Source organism: Vespa velutina, chromosome 6, assembly GCF_912470025.1.
Source record: "Vespa velutina chromosome 6, iVesVel2.1, whole genome shotgun sequence".
In the NCBI taxonomy this organism is placed as follows: Eukaryota; Metazoa; Arthropoda; class Insecta; order Hymenoptera; family Vespidae; genus Vespa; species Vespa velutina.
Genome location: NC_062193.1, coordinates 8,854,716 through 8,879,032, shown reverse-complemented (window position 1 = coordinate 8,879,032; position 24,317 = coordinate 8,854,716). Strand labels below are relative to the sequence as shown.

The 24,317-nt window shown below is 38.4% G+C and overlaps 1 protein-coding gene and 1 long non-coding RNA gene across 3 annotated transcripts in view; one reads left to right on the top strand and one right to left on the bottom strand.

Annotated features, from left to right (window-relative positions):
• Nucleotides 1-250: 250 nt before the first annotated feature.
• LOC124950186 overlaps nucleotides 251-24,317 on the top strand; it is an 88,685-nt gene continuing 64,618 nt past the window's right edge. For both annotated transcript variants that reach the window (XM_047496585.1, XM_047496586.1), the window contains exon 1: nucleotides 251-826. In XM_047496585.1, coding sequence (XP_047352541.1) covers nucleotides 538-826 — 289 coding nt within the window. In that variant the 5' untranslated portion in view covers nucleotides 251-537. The remainder of the gene's footprint in view (nucleotides 827-24,317) is intronic.
• Nucleotides 5,730-16,348, bottom strand: LOC124950189. The gene is made up of 2 exons (XR_007101285.1): nucleotides 13,348-16,348; nucleotides 5,730-13,279 (listed from the first exon to the last, which is right to left on the bottom strand). It is a non-coding gene; the product is annotated as an uncharacterized LOC124950189 (long non-coding RNA).

Below are 24,317 nucleotides of genomic sequence, written 5' to 3'. Positions count from 1 at the left end.
TATATAAGCACGAGATCGTGCTAATATTGGTGCAGACACGATGACAAACATAATTCAAAGTTAAAGCCGCTACAAAAGTTTTCTTTCGATCTATTGCAAAATTGAACTCTGCTTCGTATTCTCCTACGACTGTCGATCGTGAAAATGTTACGAGAATGGAATAGAAATTTACAAGGAGGAAGGGAGAAAATAGAGGAGGGGGAGGGAGAGAAGAGAGGAGTAGTAAAGAGAAGAAGGGGAAAAGAATAAAAAAAAAAAAAAAAGAAAGAAAAAAGGAAACAAAAAGCAAAAGAAAAAAAAAGGGGAAAAAAAAAATAAACGGAGAAAACAGTAAAGAAGAAGGAGAGAAAAGAATATCGCGCGGACCACCGGTTTAGCGATAAAATCAGGGATATCAAAAGCGTTTATCTATCTATCCATCTTGTCTCTTTCTCACGCGAAGGACGATTCGTTTTCTTCGTTCCTTCGTTGGAAAGAGGAAGAGGAATTTTGCTCGATCTGAAGTCGAGAAGCTTTTTTTCGTCATTATCCTCGACAATGCGAGGGTGTATTTGTATATGCGGTAGGAAGAGAAATGGTTACCAGACAGGATGCAGCGGACTGTACAAGGTAAAAGGGGGAGGAAAGACGAGGAGAGGAGAGGAAGGGGAAGAAGAAGAAGAAGGAGTAGAAGAAGAAGAAGAAGAAGAAGAAGAAGAAGAAGAAGAAGGTGAACGACGAAGAAGCCGCGCGCTTATAGAGGCCTTCTCTCGGGGAGCTTATCGTGATCTTCCAAGTATAAGGGGTTTGCTTCCTTCAATTAACAAGGAAAAATGGCTGGCTGCCGGTACATCTTTATTTTTCGCAAGGCTACTCTCTCTTCCTAACCCCTCTCCCACCCACCTATCTTCTCTCTCTCTCTCTCTCTCTCTCGCTCTCCCCTTTATCGTCAAGTTCCCATAAATATATTAAGATTTAAGGGTCTTTCGCACGGCTTTTAGCGATTATACCAAACCCTCGTCTTCCTTTTTTCTTAGTCTTCTTCATCTTTCTTAAAGCGAAGAATCGAAACCCCTTCTTTTTTCTTTCTTTTTTTCTTTTTCTTTTTTCCTTTTCTCTTTGAAATCATGCGAGAGCACCATTAATACGACGTTTAAACGCGTTACTCCTAGCAGAGGTTTCGTTATACCCGACAAACACGCTGATATCGGAAACTCCAACCGCAAACCGTGTTACAAGGAGCGTCATTTCCGGCTCGAATTATCCAAACGCGGAATCGTGTATTCCCACTGCGAATGCGCTCATTTAACGAAGGAAGCGAGGGAAGGAAAAGAGAGAGAGAGAGAGAGAGAGAGAAAGGGAAAGAGAGAGACAGACGTTCGTTTAGGCGTCTATTATTTAATTGCCGCTGCTAGGTAATACCAGTAAATTGGATTCAAGTTTCGTTTTCAATCAAAAATATGTTGAAATTCGTTTTTTACCATAGTAAATGATTTTTCGTTAAATATTTCATCATCTTCACGAATATTTTATTTTTCAACAAAAATTTATAAACACAGGATACCCGTTTAATAATTTCCAGTATCGAGGTTTTATAGAAAATCAATTTGACGAGTCGAACTCGTCGAACATTTATATAGTTTGCAACTCCTCTTTGGAATATTCTATGGTAGAACAGTAATATAAATAAATAAATATATATATATATATATATATATATATATATATATATATCGTAATGAGATGTAACATATGATAGATACTGTATGGATTTATTCGACAAAATATCCTTTCAAAGAAGATTTCATCGCTGGAAAGGGAACGAACAAATGAAGGAAGGAACATCTATTGGTTTTATCGTATTTCTCTCTCTCTCTCTCTCTCTCTCTATATATATATATATATATATATATATATATATATATATATATATCCTTCTTTCTCTCTGTTTCTCGATCATGATTCGCGATATTTCCAAAGGAAGAGAAACGTCTTCCTATTGTTTGACAAATTTTCTAAAACGAGCGTCGCAAAGTACGATAAACATACGGCACGCAGATTGAATTTTCGGATAACTTTGAAGAAGGAAGTTTGATGTCCGAAGTAGATATTCGCCCGAGACACCGACGCGGTGAAAAACAAAAATGAAGAACGGAAAGAAAGGAAGGGAAGGGATGAGAAGAGAAGAGAAAGGTAAAGATCGCGTTTGTTTGGACGTTACCGTTTAGCATAATAAAAGTAAGAGACGCGTGGGAGTTTGAAGAGCACGGCGAGTTTCGTCGAAGGAAACGACGAGAATTTATTTTCGACGATGGCAACGTGTCACCGGACTGTTCTGCATTTTAAAATGGTCGTTGTGTCGGGCTTTCTATGCAAAGTTACATCGTAAAGATTCTTTTTTTTTTTTTTTGTTCTTTTTTGTTTTCTTTTTTTGTTTCTTTCTTCTTTTCTTTTTGTTGTTTTTTGGAGACGAATATGTGTGTATATATATATATATATATATTTATATATATCCTAGGTAATAATATTCGCGAGAAAGTGGTGGTTGCCTAACAGTAAAGGATTTTCGTAGGATAGAATTTGAGACTGGAAAATTGAATCCCTACGTTCTCTCGTGTCACTCGACGTATAGAAGAGCATTCGATTACGTTAACATATTCTCATCGAAAATAATGCTCCTATCTATCTTATCTCTTTGTAACTTACATATTAATAAATATTATTGACTTTAATCGTCGTTGGAATATCCAAAGTAGATAAAAAAAGAAAAAAAGAAAAAAAAAAAATAGAAACAAAAAAAATTTTTCTCAAGCTTAACTCTCGACGAATTGATTAAAGGACAACGTGAACGAAAAGGGAGAGAAGACTGAAAGAAATAAGAGAAAAGGGGACTAAAAAGCTCAAAAGTTAAACTCGTCGACGTCTAAGTCTCGCCACGAAACGCTCCCGATTTTTGCGAATTCCATCTCGTGACACGACTCCGCCTCGCCCTATCACGTCTCGAAGCCAGTTGATGTATCGTGGTGATTCGCGTGGTAGCTGCCTCCGGAGATATTGTCCTCGGGCTAAAAGCTTCTCTGGCAAGATGAGAGAGAGAGAGAGAGAGAGGAAAAGAGGAGGGATAACAAGAAGAAGAGGATGAAGAAGAAAGCGAGAAGAATGACGAAGCGGAGAGACGAAGCATAGAAAGAAAGAGAGAGAGAGGACGAAAAAGAGAAAGGAGAACGGGCAAAGGAAGACAAAGAGGAAAAGAGACTAAGGGCGATAATTAAGACGGACGCTGATTTCACGATAGCGGCTCGATCCTCACGACGAGGACCCAGCCGCCCTCGTAAAGGACGGCGAGCATAACTGTAACTCGCTTATACATACGGCTATACGTATAGATGAGCCACACATACTCGAGAAAATTCTTCTATTTTCTGTTTCTATACGTTAACAATGTATACGTATACGTGACTCTATCTCTCCTTCTTTCTCTCTCTCTTTCTCTCTCTCTCCCTCTTCTTATAGGTTTCATAGCTAGAACTAAAAGGGTAGAAGAAGGAAAGATACATAGTAGAGAATAAGGTAGCATCAGAGAAGAAGAAGAAGAGATGGAAGAAGAGAATAAGGGGGGAAAAGGTAGGGGATGACTCTGGAAGCCCTACGAAAGGAACAACGCCAGAGAGAGAGAGAGAGAGAGAGAGGGAGGACAGAAAGAGAAGATTTATCGGCCTCTTACCGATACCGAGCCGTGCTCAAAATGCTGCAAAACATGGCTCATGGGCGTGTGCGTGGTGGTAACTCGCTCGCATACGCTTGCACACGCTTGCACACGCTTGCACACGCTTGCACACGCTAGCTGCTGCAAGCTCGCGCGTACGTAGAGGAGACGCGCGCGCTAAGAGAGAGAGAGAGAGAGAGAGAGAGAGAGAGAGAGAGAGAGAGAGAGTACGACGAGTCGGATAACGAGGCGCTACCGCCACGGTAAATAGCCCCCGGTCATTTATTAGCTGAATTTATCTTGCCACGCGTCGAACAAAGGGATATGGAGGAGTATAGGAAAGGCAGAGAGAGAGAGAGAGAGAGAGAAGCCGTCTCTTCTTCTTGCATCTCCTCTTCCTTATTTCCTTCCTTCCTTCCTTCTCTCGCTACCCTTCCCTACCACGTAACTACTCGATAAGGGACACACCTGCGTGCGTAACTTCTCTCTCTCTCTCTCTCTCTCTTTTCACTCTTATCGCCATCAGTCTATCGCAATTCCCTCGTTCTCTCTTCCATTTTCGCAGGTATCCGAAAAATTGTGATATTTAGATCGACACGGTCGGTTCGGTTAGATTACTGCTCGAAGATAGGAAATCATTGACATCTCGTTTGGAAGATACTTACAACCCTTTTTCCAAGCTAACTCTATATGTGTATATATATATATATATATATTTTATATCAAGTGAAAGAAAGATACTCACAGTCAGAAGAGCGTGTGTTAAAGAAAGAGAGAGAGAGAGTGAAAGAAGAGAGAAAGTGATATATATCTCATATGACGAAGCGATCGGTGTTCCTGCGGTGAAAGAGCAACGTTGCATGAAAATGTTCCCTAGTAGAGATCCCGATACGTTCGGTTAACCAGAGACACGTTCGTTCTCGCACCCCTTCGTTCCTCCTATTCTACTCCATTCCACTCCACCCTCACTCTCCCACCTTGTCGTCGCATCGTTAAGCGGCAGGTGAGCCGGTAACTAACGGTAACAAACCACCCTCGAAAAGTGGTTTCCCGCGATTTGTCGCTCTGCCATGCGAGACCCGAAAAACGAGTCCCAACCCCCCGAGTCCATGCGATCTCCTATCTTTGGATCATCTTCGTTTCGTTAACATTCTCTTTTGAGGTATTTCTTTTTCTTTTTTTTTTTTGTTTTTTCTTTTTTCTTTCACTTTCCTCTCTTTTACCTTTTTTTTTTTCTTCCACACCGCCCCATCCCCTCCTATCATCAAATTTTTCCTCCGTTCTAACGAATACGATGGATGGATAACGAACGTTCTTCTTCCTTCTTCTTCTTCTTCTTCTTCTTCTTCTTCTTCTTCTTCTTCTTCTTCTTCATTGTAGACAAACGACGCGGGATTTAACATCCCATCCGAACAACGAAGACGAATTGTCTTTCGTTTTATTCGATTCCTCATTCAATTCGAAATCGTTTTATCTCCCGATGAAAAGTACACTGACGTTTCAAATTGCGCTGATCTATTAAAAAGAAAAAAAAAAAAAGAAAAAAAAAAAGAAAAGAAAAAAAGAAACAAAAAATAAAATAACATAAAAAAGGAAAAGAAAGGAAAACTAGAAAATGGACAATCAATTTCTCTTTCGTTTTCTTTTTCTTTACTTTTATCTCTCATTTGATCGCGATCGTGCGGAAGAATCACATCGTGATCGCTCGATCGGTTCTCGGGGCGACACTTCTTCGACAATTTATGACGTTTATCCGGATCACCGAGACGAGAATTCGTTTCCTCTCTCTCTCTCTCTCTCTCTCTCTCTCTCTCTCTCTCTCTCTCTCTCTCTCTCTCTCTCTCTATTCCTCTCTTTCTATATATTTGTCCATCGAACGAAATGGATTATCAATTAAGAATGTAACGCAATGTTACATTTAGAAATCTGATCGTGTCGAATTAAAATCAAAAAAATGATGTCGAATGATATTTCTTGTTTTTTTTTTTTCTTCTCATCCTTTTTATTTTTTCTTTTTTTTTTAATAACGAATTAAACGAAGAGAGAGAGAGAGAGAGAGAGAGAGAGAGAGAGAGAGAGAGAGAGAAAGTAAGCGAGGGAGCAAATGAACGAGAGATAATGAAATATCTTGAATTTTATGCGTGTGTTTTCATGATGTTCTTCTAATGATTCCCAACGTAGTACAATACCATTTGAATTGTTAGAACTTTCAGGATAGTTGAGGAAAAGCGATTAGAAATAAGCGAGGAGAACGTTTACTCGTTCGTTCGTTCGTTCGTTCGATGTTTGATCGCGAATGTATCGACGAAGAGGGCCGAAGACACGCACGGTGGTCTCGCGGTGTGGTCCTCGGCCCCGAGAAGACTCTGCTGATAGTATTCTCACACACTCTACCCCCTTCTCTTTTTACCTTTCTCTCTCTCTCTCTCTCTCTCTCTATCTCTCATCGTTCTCTTTTGCTCTCTTTACTTCGCCTCCTCCTCCTTCTTCTTCTTCTTCGTCTTCGTCTTCTTCTTCTTCTTCTTCTTCTTTTTCCTCCACTCCTTGCGAAGTACAGCATCACGAGAGAAAGAGAAAGAGAGGGAGAGGGAGAGAGAGAGAGAGAAAGAGGACGCTTCTCTCTACCCGAATGAACCGCGATTTTTCGCAAACTCTCGCTAGCTTCTCCGGACGTATAACGTACAATTACCCGAAGACCAGATTACACGGGGCATGGGAGAGGCTCTCCACGCTCGTTATGCCATCACAAAGCCCCGTCCACATTGGCCCACTTGAGGGAGAAGACCGGCTCGAAGACAGGAGAGAAAGAGAGAAAGACGATGATGTACCTGTGAGCAAAGCGGAAGAAGGAGAGAAAACCTGGAGAATCCTTATCGTTTCTCTTGGAATCTCTTTCTCTGTCTCTCTCTCTCTCTCTCTCTCTTGCTTTATCTCTTTTTATTCTACGAAGAAAAAGAGGAAGAAGAAAAAGCTCTCGATTCACTCGTTCAGATCGATATTTTACGATACCTTTTTCCTTCTTCTTCTTCTTTTTTTTTTTCTTCTTTTCTTTTCTTTTACTTTTTCTTCTTTCTTTTTTCTCCCTCTCTTTTTCTCATTATTCCTCTCGCAAATAGGTTTTGTTAAAATCTCGAGAACTCTTATTTGTCTATGATCTTCTTCTCCTCTCTCTCTCTCTCTCTCTCTCTTCTTCCTTTAGCCACCAACGTTAAAGAGCGAAATAACTAGAGCGCGAAGATACTCCTAGCTTGTAGGTCGTTCTATTTTATGATGACGGAGGATTAAAGTTAATCTAGGTAGGTAACGTTTAAAATGCGTAATTTGAAGAAAAAGAGAGAGAGAGAGAGAGAGAGAGAGAAAGAGAGAGAGAAATGACACGAGACGATGACGACGATGATGACGACGTACCTTACTTAGTCTTTCTTCTTCGTTGAGAAATATGCATCTATGTTAATCGCCGTCACTTCGAACAGGTGGATTAACGTCAAAACGACAAAGATTTAGATGGCCTCCTTTTTTCGAGCTCATATTTCAACGCGTGAGAGTGAAACTTTTATCGAGAACGTAATGTTCCATAATCTATAATCTTCGAGGAACTTATGCGAGGCACGAACGCGCGAGAACGTATAAAGAGTCGTGAATAAGTATAGCTTACGTACTATACATTGTTATCCGCTGCGCCCGTCGTGTCTCGGAATGATTTATTCGTGTAACCAAAAGAAACCATCACCCTACGAAATATATACATGTATACGTGTGTGTATATATGTGTGTGTGTATATATATATATATATATATATATATATGTATATATATATATGTACATATATATATGTATATAGATATAGCTATATATATCGTATACGTGTACATATACGATACTTTCTAGCGAGCAAGTTACTCGAAAACCCCATAAAACTGTCTACCTTGAAATACACGCTGATTCAGAATGACAATGCTTTAAAAAGATAAACGCGTATCTACTTTCCCGTCGCGTTCCCTTAATCTCTCTTAGAATTACTCTTTCGATCGATCGTAAATAATATTCATTATAAATTAATAATAGAAAGTTCGAAGGAAAAAGAAAAAAAAGAATGTCTTACGTAAGTCCTTAACGAAAAAACTTTGTCGCGACGAAGCTCTTCTCAAGAGCTTTCAACGCTTTCTGTCTCTCTCTCTCTCTCTCTCTCTCTCTCTCTCTCTCTCTCTCTCTCTCTCTTTTGTCGTCCGAATCCGGTGAAGTGGCAGTTCACATCCTCCTCGGTTTGTCAGCAGTCACAGTCGTTCGTGTTAGCAAGTACACCGGCATACTCTACTCTCCTCCTCGCTTTCCTTCGGTTCCTTATACCTCCCGTCAAGGACATCGTTGACATCTGCCAGCTTCTAGGATCTTATCCCCGTCTTTACGCCTTCCTTCTTTTTTCATCTCGATCTTATCTTCCCAGCCGTAAAAACGCGTCGCTCCTTCTGATTGTTCGTTCTTAAAAAAAAAAGAAAAAAAAAGAAAAAAAAAGAAAAAAAAAGAAAAAAAAAAGAAAAAAAAGAAAGAAAAAAAAAACTGAAAAAAATATCGTCGAAATATTTTCTACCAAATTTTCAACCATTAATTAACCATTATCACCGTGTCGTAACAAATGCGTTTCTCAAATTTCTCTGATAATTTTCTCATTTTTCCTCGTTTTCGCTTTCGCAAACGCGCATCGATTACGTTATTATCCGTATCTCATTTCTCGAAGAAGAGTGCTCTTAGTAAATGTAAGAAAATTCCTTTGACGACTTAATCGTTTAGAAAGGGACGATCCGAAGATAAACTATTAGTAAAAGTCATAACGAAGTCGCATGAGACATTCATTTTCGGTTAATGCCCTCTCGTAAAAGCTAAAGGACCTTTTCTATGGATCGTCGAAAGGCCAGGCTTTCTTTTTCTCCGGATATGAACACGTTCCTCGTCCTAAACAAGCAATAAATAACCTATTAGCTTTGCCATAAGGATACTTTCATCTTTCTCCTTGTTATTATTGCTTCGCGAAGTTTAACTTCGGAAGCTATCGTCGAGTTTCCTCGACGGGCAGGTGCCAGACAGACAACCTTTTCCGTGCTTCCTCAATATCTTTTTTCTTTTTTTTTCTCTCTCTCTTTTTTTTGCCTTTCCTTCCTCCTAATCTTTACTTTTTGCCTTTCTTTCCTTGGACTTTTAAAAATATTTACTTATTATACTATTTCTCCATGTTGCCGTGTCATAAATATTGTTTCGTCCTTTCCTTGTACTTTTTTTCCTTTTATCTCCTTTCCAAGTTTCTTTACAATAAATTTCTTTTACCAGAGTGTCTAATTCTTTTGCAATTATGCCTTTTTCCCTGCGATATTTAAATAGGACAATATGTATGCGTGTGTACGTGGATGCGCGTACACAATATATGTGTGTGTGTGTAATCTCATCGTAAATGTTCGCCTCGGTCAAAATAGGTACGTGTGCCTGGATCCTTAATTTTCAACGTGTACTTGTTTACCTTGAACCTCGTAAAGCTCTTGTACATTCGTTAACGAGATTAAAATTTGACAATGTCGACTTTTACGATCCGATTCTTTTCTCTCTCTCTCTCTTTCTCTCTCTCTCTCTCTCTCTCTATCTCTCTCTCTCTCTCTCTCTCTCTCTCTCTCTCTCTCTCTCCCTCTCTCTCTCTCTCTCTCTATCTCTTTCTCTACGTTTATGATGGATTGTTTTCCATTTTTTCCATTTGATCAAAATCAATGAACGGAACCATCGTTCTTCGTGATTTATGATTTTTTTTATGTTTATAATTTTAAGAGAAATAATCGTCTGCTTTTTTTTTCCTTTTTTTTCTATAGATTTACAGCTAGTCAAGGTGGTTAGGACAGAGTAGTTTTCACGGTCGGCTGCGAGGGATCATGGCAAAAATTTACGATCGAACTATCGACGAACATCGTACACATTTTGTATCGAACGTTATAGCCACGGAATAAAAAAGAAAATGAAGAGAGAGAGAGAGAGAGAGAAGAAAAAAAGGGATGAAAGTCTGGACCGAGTTGACGGGTTAATCGAGATCACGAGTTTACGACTCCTTTCACAAATCACCATAGTTCGTACAGGATAGCAACGAGGAATATGTATCCCTTTTTTTCCTACGATAATTATTATAATCGGCTGTCAAGTGCTCGTTATCGTGACGGAACGTGAAAACGCTAAATTAAATTTAAATCCCGTACGGTATACGCGCCTTTTCGAAGGAGGATGAAAGAGAGAGAAAAAGAGAGAGAAAGGAAAGAAGAGACGCACGCTTTTAAGTAGCAAACTCAGAAGAATTATATCGTGAAAGGCTGGTGGTCCTTCGACCAAGATTGGACGATAATTACCATGTGGTGTACCGTGCGGAAGATAAGTACTATTAATGCTGCGCCCCGAGAAAACGATCTCTTCCAGTACATTATTATATATAGATATATTTTGTATATATATATATATACATATATGTATGTATGTATGCATGTATGCATGTATGTATGTATGTATGCAAGGGCATGTCCATCGTTTCTGTATCTTCTCTTTTAGTCGAGTATATACCTACATATATATATATATATATGTTGAATATGAGTAAATATTTGTATATAAGTACTTACATTATTTTTCGATGATCCACATATAACCCTTAGTAGGAAAACTACATGAAATTCTCGAGTGGCTTATTACTCGTGTAAACGAAGTAAGTACGATAAGGATTTTTCAAGATATTGATCCTTTCAAGAGTGACTCTCGTTGCCTGCGCAACGAGATATGTAAGAGGGAACTATGAGATTCTTCAGTTTTCCTATTACGATATAGTATTTCATCTATTATTCTCGTCGAAACTATTAAAAATATATTTACAAGAAATATTGTAATATCTTCGAAAACCGTATAAGTATCCTATATCTATTCTATTATTTATTCTATTATTTAAGATTATATTATCTATTCCATTATTTAATGAGATTTCACTTTGATTTTTAACGACCTTTACGTCCTTCAAAAGATGTATATTTTCATGGTCGTTTGACATTTATCATATTTCTCGTATTAGTAAAAAGAGCTATCTCTCTTACACACACACACACACACACGTTCTACGAAACAAAAGAGATCATACAAACTGCGCTTTATTCGCGTTCCGCTTCATTTTCATTAATTTCAACGACTAAAAAGCCTCGAAGAATATCAAAGAACGAAAAGAACTACCTCCTCTCGACGAGAAAACGAAAGAAGGGAGAAAGAGAGAGATAGAGACAAAGAGAGAGAGAGAGAGAGAGAGAGAGAGAGAGAGAGAGAGAAAGAGGAGACATAGTGAAACGAGATGTGATGCCTTTCGTCGATTTTCGAACGGTCTTTAGATAAGGAAGAAGTTAAAATATCCCGTAGCAGTTCTATGTTAAATAGAGCACGATAGAAAGAGAAAGAAAAAGAGAGAAAATAAAAAAAGAAAAAAAGAAATATAGAAGGCTTTTTGCGATTTTCAAAGGTTTGGAAAAGAAAAGTGAAGTTTGGCTAGTTCTCTTCTACTTCGTGTCAAGCGTAGAGTATAAAGTAGACACAAATGAGTTTTACTATTTCTCTCTCTCTCTCTCTCTCTCTCTATATATATATATATATATATCTCCCACTCTTTCTTTTCCTCTCTATTTTTTTTTCTTTTTTTTCAGTTTTCAACATATAGGGATTCCTCGTAAAATGTCCCTGACCGATATCAGGACGTTATCGATCGAATATCAAATTGTTAAGGCTTCTAACCTACTCCACTCTTTCTCTCTCTCTCTCTCTCTTTCTATTCCGATCTCTCTTGTCTTCGTTTTCTATGACTGATTATTTTTCATTCGTTCTATTTCTTTCTTTCATACATCCCTTGTTCCCCCGTCCCCGTTCAACGTCCTCCTACCACCACCACTACCACTTTTTTCTTTCTTTAAGAGAACATAAGTTTTAATGCAATTCGCTAGTAAAGGAAGCACAAAGGGATACCCTTTGTACTCTATACGCGAATTCGTTCTAGTCAAGCTCTCTTATCCATCGACTAGATCGTTCTATTTCTCTTACTCTTTATCTCTTTTTGTTTCCCTCTCTCTCTCTCTCTCTCTCTCTCTCTCTCTCTCTCTCTCTCTCTTTCTTCTGATAATTCTACATTTCGTTTCTTGCTTTATCGTGTCGCGCTCTGTCTTGCTTTTACTATGATAGAGGAGAGAGTCCTCCAACGATGTATTCCGAGTCGAAGGCTTTTAAACCTTCGTCGTTTCTTGGTGCGTTCGCGATACTGAGAAACTACGAGAAGAATTGCCCAGAGACAGTGAGGGAGAGAGAGAAAGAGAGGGAGAGAGAGAGAGAGAGAAAGATTTCCTTTCGAGAATACTAGTTTTTTATGAACCTTACTAACTTTTATATACCTATAGATATATCTATAGATGTATATATACACGGGTATATATATATGTATATATATATATATATATCTATTGAAGAACCCGATTGCTGGTTGCTGGTTATCGGTTGCCGGTTGCCATTTAATTTCATCTAATCGCATTGAAATGCGAACGACGAAAAAACACGATTGGATTTCGTCCGAAATGTTATTCGCAATAATGATTAGGCTTAGTTTCGTACTATATAGAAATTTAATAATGATAGGCACCCTTATAAAGCCCATCAAACGTTGATATTTAACATGGCACGAGCTTCTTTTTTTCTTTCTTTCTTTCTTTTTCTCTCTCTCTCTCTCTCTCTCTCTCTCTTTCTCTCTCTCCGTCGGAAATTGAGCCCTACCCCTTGGCGTGGCACGAGAATAAAAAAAGAAGAAAAAAAAGAGGAAGGAAAAAAAAAGAAAAAGACGAACCGAGCCCCCGATTAAGATGGAATTAGGACGAGAGGAAGAGAATGATTCTATTTCTTTTTTCTATTTTTATTGTTCTCTCTCTCTCTCTCTCTCTCTTTCTCGCACGCACGCGCGCTTATGCTTTCTTCTCATCCTTATTTCGTTCGATGTCCGAAGCAACGGAAGCACCTGCTGTTTCACGGATAGGCCCTCGTTTATAAATCCAAGGTAACATCGATGTTATGGGCGTCATGGTCAAACTTCTTTCTTTCTCTTTCTCTCTCTCTCTCTCTCTCTCTCTCTCTCTCTCTCTCTCTCTCGTTATAGAAGAAAAAGATAGATCGGAAAAGAAGATGAGAAGACCTTAGAAGCGGGTTATTATCGGCTTGTTAGGCGGGAGAAAAGGCAGCTGTTCTCCATTTAAGTTCGAACAATTAAATTGTCTGCTCTCGATCCGACCACCTTCGTCATACATACATATATACATAAATACATACATACATACTTACTTATTTACTTGTGTTCCTTCTATCTCCGTTGTCCCTTGTTCTTTTCTCCCTTCGTTTTGCCTCCGTGATACAAGGATTTTTTTTCTTTCTCTTTCTTTTCTTTCTTTTTTCTTTGTTTCTTCTTTCTTTTCTGTCACCCTTCTCTTCTCCGTTTTCGTCATTGGTTTTATCGTCAAAAGGCCATCAACGATATCATCCTGATTTTATCGATCTTAAATGGTGATTCTCTATAACAAGCTTTATATATGTATATATATATATATATATCTCACCCGTATATACATTGTATATATACCCAATCGATTATGTATACTCGTTAGTACCGAATATCGATAAATCGAGAAGATTTTTCAGTCGAATATTTTCGGACACGATTATACAGAAACCACATGGTAGACGTAAGCGTACGCGTCTTCCTCGTTCCACTTCGATAAAAATCGAAAGGCTCTCTGGGTGTATTATTATTACTAAGAGCGTATCGAGAAAGGCACGTCCATGCGGGTAAAAGATAGTCACCCTTGATTGTAACGAAGGTTTTATATGTTGGAACCACAGAGGGTTAAAAACATCGATATCTATGTATACTTGTATATATATACATGTACCATGTACGTATATATACACGCGTTACTTAAACAAATCTTCTCACGGTACAAATTAAAAATTTAAGGAGAATTGCATCGTTTTTTAAGAAGGTCCGAGCCTACTATTTGACTTTCCAAAACATTTTTTATAGCGTGTATTCACCATAAACCAGGAAGTGATTCGACTTTAATCAAAGGAATCGACTTCTCCTTCTCGATTGTATCTTTATAATTATTATTATTTTTACTTTCAACAACAAAAGATACGCGATCTGAATCGAGTCGAATTTCTTCCTTCTTTTTGAACAGTTATGAAAAGGAAGAGGAGTGGGAGGATGCGAAGGAGAAGGATGAGGAGGAGGAGGAGGAGGAGAAGGAGGAGGAGGAGAAGGAAGAAGGACGAACAGGAACTGGGCGTGAGCGTTGGGTTCGATGGAAAGCCAAAGTACGAGTGCTGAGAAGCACACGACTATGTGGTGGACAGTATCAGATATGCTTCGATAAGCATAACAGGTCAAAAGTTTACGCCCCCTTGCTTGCTTCGCCGTAAAGGAGTTCTCGAATGTCGTTAAGTGCACTATGTTCTCCTACGTTCTCAAGAGTTTCTAAATCTCTCTCTCTCTCTCTCCCTCTCCCTCTCTCCCTCTCTCTCTCTTTTTCAGGCATAAGGATTACCGATTAAATTATAGATATACACCGACGTACAAGAACCAAGCCGATATACCTCGCGTGTAACTCGCGTGGACTTATAATTTCAGTTACACTACGCGTCCATCGTAGAAATACCTGAGAATGTTCTAACTTTCATTTAACGAGTCATCTTACGATTGATCAAGTTACAAATTCAAAAAGAACGCTCGTCGATGTTTTTTCCCTTTGAAATAGATAAAAAAAAAAAAAGAAAAAAACGAAAGAAAGAAAGGAAAAAGAAGAAAAAGAGAGTGAAAAAAAAATTAAGATAATCTTTCTTTAATCTTTAATCTTTAACCCTTGCATTCTTTACATCGTTTTCCTTTCCACTCCTTTTTATCCCATTTTCGATCAAAGAGACTATAAAAATATATTTCGATATGCCCCAATACGGAAAACTCCGTAGATTTCTTTTTCCTACGGTATACCTCATGTACATGTATATGTATGTATATACATGTATGTGTGTGTGTGTGTGTGTGTACGTATATATCGTATTCTCTTTTAAAAATCGTGATAAACAAAATCCAACCCTCCTGGTTGCATCAAGAAAAAAAAAAAATGAGGAGAGCACGACGAATCTTTCCTTTACTTAGGGACTTCTCAATTTACCTCGTCATAGTCGTCATAGCAGGCAATATAAATTTCGAAAGGAACGTCATAGAGAGGATGATATTCGTATACGTATATACGAATATCATCCTCTCTCTCTCCCTCTCTCTCTCTCTCTCTCTCTCTCTCTCTCTCTCACACACACACACTATCTTTTTCGCACGTAAAAAAATGAAAGAAAGAAAGAAAGAAAGAAAGCGAAAAAGAGAGGAGGCCAAAGGATTGCAAACTCAACATTGATTCGTCCATTATTCATCCCTGCCATTTTCGATGATGGATCGCCGATGGCATCGTGCACAAATGACATACCCTGCTCCTACATACATATATTGACATGTATGTATATATATATATATATACACATATATATATATAGATATATACACATATATCAGTGTATATTAACGCGAACGTAAACTAACCAACACGTACGAAAAATCGAAGGTAGGAGTCTTCTTCGGTCGTTTTCTCTCCTTTACTCTTCGTCTTTTTAACGAACCAATCGGAAGTTATCGGCATAGAGAGATACGAGATGAACGTGCGAAAGAGAAAGAGAGAGAATTGCATGTTAACAAAGAATGTGTGTGTGTGTGGGTGTGTAAAACAGAGAAAGAAAGAGACGAAGCATGCAACCGTGGATCCTCGTGCACGAGTATCCATAATGACAGATTACCGCGGCATTAATTCCTTGTTTAACCAACAAACCAACCTACCCGGCATGCCGTTTAAGTAATAAAATATGGCGTCCATGGCCTCGGGCAAGCTAACGACTCTGGCCCTTCCCTTCTTTCGCTCGGGTCGCCCTTTTAACCGAACCCTTCCCTCTATCTGTCTCTCTTTCTCTCTCTTTCTCTCTGTCTTCCTCTCCCCCTCCAGATTACCTCCCACCCACCTCCTCCTTTTCTTTCTCTCCTTTTTTTTTCAACGCTCGACATAGTTCAAGAACTCCTCATCGAATACGCCTTCCTATCAACGTTTGTACTTATATCTCTTAATACATATCTACCGCGTATTATCTATCTATGTACATGTTCGACTAGACGTCTCGAAGTAGATTTGCCTCTTTTCCCTGTTCACTTTGCCTCTCGTCACGATCATTTCTTTCCTATCTCTCTCTCTCTCTCTCTCTCTTTTTTTCAGGGACATTCGATTGAACCGAAGATCTCTTACCTTCGATCCCTTCGATCTATCCTTCATGGAAAAATTTCCGCACAATCCATGGTATTTATATATATATATATATTGTTTTCTTTTACTCTCTTCACCTCACCATTCTTTCCCTTTATATCTCCGACGTCTTTGTTGAGATTCATGAAAATTTTCCCCCCTCCATACACACACACACACACACATATACACACATTCTCCACCTTCTGTTCTACAAAGGCTATCGGTCTTTTTAATCAACGGTGACGTAGCCAATTATTTGGAGAAAAGTTTAGAGAAGATTTTTCGTCCAGGAGTTTGTTGCTCTCTTTTACCTCTTCTGTCTCGTTATATTCCATACCGAGAATTCCCAAGGTCTGAATCCACTTGGACGCAACCTAGAAACCTGCATATCCAACATAATACAGATACAGATATATATATATATATATATATATATATATATATATATATATATATATATGATACAGAACAGATACATATACACACACATATATATATATATATATATCTGGATATATAGGGTATACACTATCGTATCGACTTTGAACGGGGCCAAATCCGTATTTGATCCTTGGGACACATTGTGACGCGTGTGTGCTTAGGACCTGGATTAAAACCGCTGCTCCATATCTCGACAGCGTATTCCTACTCGTCCATCCAGAGAGAGAGAGAGAGAGAGAGAGAGAGTGAAGTTCATGATAAATGTGTGGTACCCCAAAACCACATTAGAGTGAGAGAAAGAGAGAGAGAGAGAGACGAAGAGATTCTATGCACTTTTCAAAGGGATTCTCGTTGTAAAAAGGGATCCTCTTTTCTCCTCGATTCGAATCGAATCTACTACGACCAGAGTTTCGATAAGTGGATAGAAACGTTATATATTATATTTTCTTTTAATCCAAGGATTTTTCCTGTTGATACGTTGATCAAAATTTTTCGACCTTTTTTTAGATCCAGACATATTTTCCGAACGCCTCCTTTTAGCTTATAGGTAGGTAGATAGTTACACGTTGTCGAAGGAGTAAAATACTCGTTCCCAGGATCGTCACGTTTTAACGTAACGATGTCCTACGGCGAACTTGGCGGGGATACTTGTAGATCACCGTGGTTGGTACCGGATCTAAGGAAAAAAGGGACAGAAAAAATAAAAAAAGAAAAAAAAAAAAGATTTGTTGAGAGAAGAGCCATAGTGGAAATTGCTGTTACCGGCTAGAGTTACTGAAAGTTGAATAGCTCCCTCGAAGAGTGAAGGGAAAATGATTTTAGCGATCACCATCTTTCTTTACTCCCTCCCTCTCTCTCTCTCTCTCTCTCTCTCTCTCTCTCTCTCTCTCTTTCTCTCTCTCTTTTTCTATCTCTTTCTTTCTCTTAGAGCACGTAACCACGATGCACGAGCATCATCATCGGCCAACCTCCCCGGTATTATCTTCCCCCTTTCTCTCTCTCTCTCTCTCTCTCTCTCTCTCTCTCTCTCTCTCTCTTTCTTTTTCTCTCTTTCCGAGTACGCTCTTATACGAATACAAAAATAAAGAAAACTTTAGCGATTCGTAAATCGTATAGCCAGAAACCGGATCGCATCGTTACCCATTTAATTGCTTCATTATTTCATACGCTCGCGTTTTCTTACCTTACGGCAGGCCTCACGAAACGGCTAGTTCGTACTACATGGTTAAAACTCAAGACGTCCTTCTTTGTTCTCGTAAGGATATTTTAAATTATTACTTGAGAAGTAAATTTCCCTGAAGACGATACGTTGAATATTTAAACTTACCGCCAATCTTTTCTTAGTTCTCATCGTGCGTCTTACGTCTTTTCTTACTATACTCAAGAAAGATTAAGTATATATAAATATATATAAAGAAAAGAAAACAAAGAGGAATTAGTTTAAATAATTAGAAATTGTATAATTCAAGGACGTTCCTTTGGGTAAAAGGAAAGGTAGTAGATCCTAATATCGTAGCTAATCTCGTAGCTAATCTTATTTAATGTTAGGACGAAAGATGTAAAGCGCGTTAATACAAAGCTATGCTAATGAAGGATACCCAACGACACGTGAAGAAGAGAGAGAGAGAGAGAGAGAGAGAGAGAGAGAGAGAGAGAGAAAGAGAAAGGGAAGTTAGAGTTAGTTTCCTTCCTCTTGGCCAAAAATTTCTTCCCTTCGTATAAGGGGGGAAACGTAAAGGAGAGACGAACGATAACGAAGGCTCACGTGGAGAGGACGAGTTCGCTTGGACAAGAAATATTTCTAATAATCACGGACGTGGGATACGCGCGAAGGGGTCATATTTTTTCTTTTTCTTTTTTTCTTTTAAAAGAAAGAAGAAAAGAAAAAACAACGTAGCACATATCGCAACGACACAACGTAAAGAACAACTGGATTAGTCAGAACGAGGATTCGAAATATTCGCGGGCAGTGTCTTCTGTTCTCTCTAGGACGAGAAGAGAAAGAAGACGAAGGATGATGAAAGAAAAAAAGAAAACAAAAAAAAAAAAAAAGAAAAAAAAAAAGAAAAAAAAGAAAGAGAAAAAAAGAACGATAGGTAGAAAGGAAGAAAGAAAATCTCATTATACTAATCCGCTTTCTAATTGTAAGCGGAAAGACGTTTCGCGGCTTTGTCATAGAGAGGAGAGAATCCTTTTTCCCTTTGGTCGCTTTTGTCGTTAATGTCTTTTGACTCTTACCGCACGTTCGGACCACCCCAACTGTGAATACGTTTCCCGTGGTATCCTTTGAAAATGCGCGAGCTTACGTGACGGGCTTAGACATTTTCTTTCCTGCGATCCTAATTATTCCTCTGGGTTTGCCAGAAACACCTATCCAAACCCTTCTATCCTATCCTTATTCTTCTCTCTCTTTCTCTCTCTCCCTCCCTCTCTGTTACTCTATACATTTATACATACATATATATATATATATATATATATATATATATATATATATATATATACATTACATACATATATACGTCCTGCTACCTACCTTTAACAGTAGTAGTCCAGGCTTGCTGCCATCCTGTGTTGTAGCGTCTCGAGGTCTTCGACCACGTAATCGAAATTTATCACGCGGTGTATTCCACCCGCGAGCTAAATCTTAACAAAGGACTACCGGCGCGCCGGTAGTCCTTGTCCCTTTCGGAAAGTTTCCTTCTTAGGGAATATTAACGCAGTCAACGTGGGTGTCTCTTTCGCTCTTTCTCTCCCCACCATCCTCTCTTTCCTCTTTTCTCTCTCTCTCTCTCTCTCTCTCTCCTTCTCTCTCTCTTTCGCATTCATTCGCGTACGCACATACTCGCTCTATAGCAATACTTTTATCTTCGCACGTTTCTCGATGAAGTTGAAATTTCTACGTATTTGTCATTAATATAAATAAAACGTACTCCAACCATGGATAGATATTCGCAAAGGGAGAAACTTGTAAGGGCAATCGTTTTTTCTTTTTCTTCATTTTTCTTTTATTTTATTTTTCTTTTTTTAATTTTTTTTTTATTTTTTTCCGAACGAATTCATCGTATCCGACGACCGTTCGAAAAGCACTAGCGATCCCAAAAGGGAGAGCGAGAGAGAAAGAGAGAGGGATGAAATACGATTAGTGGATTTGTCAAAAACAGCTGTAGCACGGACGTCGTCGTACATGTTGTCTGGCCAGGCGTGAAATGAAAGTTCACGTTTACCCGATTTTCCATTCGGGAGATGTGATTTCGAAGAACTTTCTTAGTTCTTTTCTTTTTTTTTTTTTTTTATATATCCCTTTTTTCCACTTCGTTTATTTATTATTAATATTGTTATTGTTTTATATATATATATATATGACATAATTCTCGTTCTATCCGTTCTGATTGTTTTTAGAAAAGCGAAATAGACGTTGGCGTAAATAAAGATGGTGAATGTGATAAAACATGATCTTCGAAAGGATCGATCAAGCACGTCGAATTTTCGACCGCGCAGCGTTCCCAAATGTGCTATCGCGTTTGTCGGCTATTCGCGATAAATAAAGCAAACAAATTCGTTTGCATCCCCGGAGAGTTTGCCGTGCTCGCGAGCGTGGCACTTGTATCGATACCTATATTTTTTATGCACAGACACGATTCCACACGAAAAATTTATTCGACGAATTTCTTCCTTTCTCATCACTCTCTCTCTCTCTCTCTCTCTTTTTTATTCATTTTTTTTCTTTCGTAGTCTAATATTGCATTAGAAATTAAAATATCTAGGTAAGGTCAGAGTTCAATCGTGTCGAAATAAAATACAGATAGAGAAAAGAAAGAGAGAGAGAGAGAGAGAGACCTATGTCGTTCGCAAAAGTCCTTTAAAACTCGTAAATCCGCGCGAACTTCCATTCTCGAAACCATAAAGAGAAGAAGAAGGAAGAGAAGAAGGTGGAGGAGATGGTTGACTGAGAGACAGAAAGAAAAAGAGAAAGAGAGAGAGAGAGAGAGAGAGAGAGAGAGAGTGCGGTCGGTGAAGTGGCAGAGGAGGAGGGCAAAAGAAAGGAAGGTGACGCGCAGCTTGCGTGCGGGTGGTCCAGCATCCTATATAGCTAGCTAGATCGCAGGAACGTCACGAGTTTTTACCAAGTCCTTCGAGACACTTCCTTTTCTATCCTTCTCTCTCGTCCAATGGAATTTCATCTTTTTTAAAGCAAAATTTTGCCAATCTTAATCAAATATCTTTATTGTTATATATAATAACATTTCAATACATTTATTATATTCGATTATCGTTAGATAGAACGAAAGATATAGCTTAACGTTAGAAAATAATTGATTTTATTGCGTTCGTTATGTATTTTATTCGTAAATTTCTTTTTTCCATCTTAAAATACATTATGTTTCCCCTCTCTCATTGGGATTTTAGCACGCATGCGCGGCTTAATCTAAGCTCACCGATACTTTCCGACGTAATAACTGTTATTTATAGAAGCATTGTGCGCGTCGGCGAATAATGCGATTTGCTATTCCGAGAGTGTACCTCTCTCTCTTTCTCTCTCTTTACCTCTACTTATCCCCAACCCCCCCCCTCTCTCTCTCTCTAGCCCTCCCATCATCTTTACGGAAAGAGTAAAGTCGAAGGAACGGCTTTTATGTCAACTTGGAACGCGCGCTTCGCGTCTTCTTGGACTTTAAAGCTTTTCATTCTACCATGATAATATAAGATTTTAAAGGATGTTAAAGGATTTCAACGATGTTAACGATGCTCGTCTAACGATTCGAAACAACAAAACCCGATGACGTTTGCTCCTAGAAATTTAACGAATGTAATATTAACAAACATCCCCTTTTACGAATAGTACAATAACTATGAATACATATTCATCGTGGTCGCGTTTGTAAATTTGCTTATTGTCTCGATGAGTATTATAATAACGTCGATGATAACAATACGCATTCGACGATAGATATAGATGGAGAACAAATACATGATTGTTGATAGAGAATTTATATTTTCCAAAAATTAATTGAAAAAGGATACAAAATTCGAATGTAAAGATAAAATGGAAAAAGGCAATGTGGATAGGAGGGGGCGGGAGGGAGAGCGAGGAGGGGAAAAAAAGCCGTGCAATAGAAATCTTCAAAAGGTTCGTACGAGATATTGAATAGAGAGAGAGAGAGAGAGAGAGAGAGAGAAAGAGATAGAGAAAGAAATGTAAGTAGATACGTTTCATCGTAAAAGATTCCTCCGAAAACCATAGTGGTCGGAGTAAAAGGAGCGTTGATCTTTTTCGTAGACCGATTTCGAAGGGACGTCACGCGTGTTTACTCCGTTCCTTTCGAACGAGCTCCGCTTCATCTCTTTCCTCCTCTTTTTCTTCTTCTTTTTTTCTTTTCCTCTTCTTCTTCTTCTTCTTCTTCTTCTTCCTCCTCTTCTTCTTCTTCTTCTTCTTCATCATCTTCCTCTTCTTATTTTTCCGCTTTTCTTAGATTCTCTTCGACAGGACCCTCTTTCTTTTGCTTGCTTCCCTTCCTCGCTTCGAATCCGTCTCTAATCGTCACGCTTTTGATATAGGTACCTGAAGCGGTCCACGATTTGCTTCGCCGTCCTTCGTTTCTCTTCGTACTTCTGTCCTTATACACACACACACACACACACATGTTTATATATATATATATATATATATATATATATATATATATATCGGTTTTGTTCCTTCTCATTCAATCTACTATGAAGAATTTTTCAAACGATCGCGGCAGATGTCCCTTCTATTATATTTCTATTCTTTGAAAAAAAAAAAAAAAAAAAAAAGCTAATTTCTTTCAATAGCTATTGCAACGAGCATAAATTTTTGACTAATGGACCAAATAGTCCTTGCAAGAGTCCCTTTTTTCTTTTTTTTTTTTTTTTCTTTTTTCTTTTTAATGGTACACCTTTACGCGAAATATCCATTAAAATTAAAATTCTTCTCGAGAATTTTTGTCATTTTTCTTCTTTTCCTTTTTTCTTTTTTCTTTTTCTTTTCTTTCTTTCTCCTTGACTTTCGCGGAAGAAAAAGAAAGGAAAAAATAAAAAAAAAAAATATATATATATATAAGAAAAAAAAAGGAGAAGATCCAAGACGAAGTCCAAAAGGGCTTCCAAGTCTTTTCGCGCGATCGCTTACGCGCGTTTAAAGAGCCGAGAGACAAATTTATTTGTCGGTCGTTAAAATGGACTTTGGCAAACCTATTACCACGTCGTTTTCACCGGAAACGAGCCGTGATTGGGCTAACGCAAAGTACTTAACTGCCAGATCGATTTACCGTGGGTGATTCGACTGGCACTCACAATTAGAGGCCAGGAATTCAGGTAAATATTTCTTGGAACGTGATCAGCATTAAGGCTCCTTCTTGATCCTATATATACACACACGTGTATATATATATATATATATATATATATATAGGTATATGTATATAGGTATATGTACATATAGGTAAGAATACATAGTATGTATGCGATTCGCACGTCGTACTCACCACCTTTTTTTTCCTCGACGTATGCTTTCAGGAACGATTAACGGTAATTGCGAAAGTGTGTTTATATAAATGGAACCAGGGTTTAAACGAGGTGCACTCGATTAAGGTCGTGCCCATGCCTATTATTCGGAACCTTCTATGTAATTTTTAATCCCGATACAATTAAACCGTACATCTAATTTACTTCGCCTATTTGGCCTTCGTTAGTTCGCTTTCTGTGCGATAGTATCCGGCTAACTTGATATCGCTTTAACATTCTCAAAAGAAATAAAAGGGGGTTCGGTGAGGGAAAACTTTGAGGATCTTTAAAAAATAAGAAAGAAAAAATAAAAAAGAAAAAAAAAAGAACTAACAAGAAAGAGGGCCAAATCAAAGCGTTAAGCGTCGTACGTCATAATCGAAGAAAATCTTTTGACAGGACCACCCGGATCGCCGGATAGAGCCCCTATATCCATTACTATCAATTAAATCAAAGGGAACGTCGAAATAAACTAAGCTGTGTTACTGTGTGCGTTGTTGCTACTGCTGCTTCCTTGACTTTTATGAAATCTAAGTTTATGATCGAGAATATAGTAATAATAATATGTGGTAATAGTAGTAGGTCCCTATCGAGGCGCTCGAACCAAGTCTGTGTTTTCAATTAAACGAGCGGGCCATGCGAAAGTCGGTCTTTCTCACGGCCGATAATCAAGCTTGAAAATCATTTCCATCCTATATGCATTTACCTATAGGGAACGTTGCTCCGAATAATTTTCAGCTTGTATGCTCGCACAGTAGGTCGATTAATTCGTACATACCTTGTTCGAGCTCTCCTCTCTATCATCATCATCATCATCATCATCATCATCATCATCATTATCATCATCGTCATCGTCATCATTTTCTTCTTCCTTTTCTACTTCATCATTTTTATATCCACCTACTCTATTTAATATCTCGAGTAAAGTCAAAGTGATATTACGTATCGTCGATCTTTTCATCTCCATCGTCCTTTCGATACCTTTCGAAAGGATCTCAAATTCTTTCGTCGCCTTGACAAAATTCGTAGTTAATTAATTACAACGACCTGCTCCTCGATACGAAAGAAAAATCCTGATAAACGGGCTACGTTCTGAATAACGAGAAAAATGGGACGTTGTTGAATGTCGTTCGATTCGACACGTTGGGTAACATGCATTGAAATGAGAGAGAGAGAGAGAGAGAGAGAGAGAGAGAGAGAAAGGAAGAAAGAAAAACGAAGAAGAAAAGAATGAAAAGAA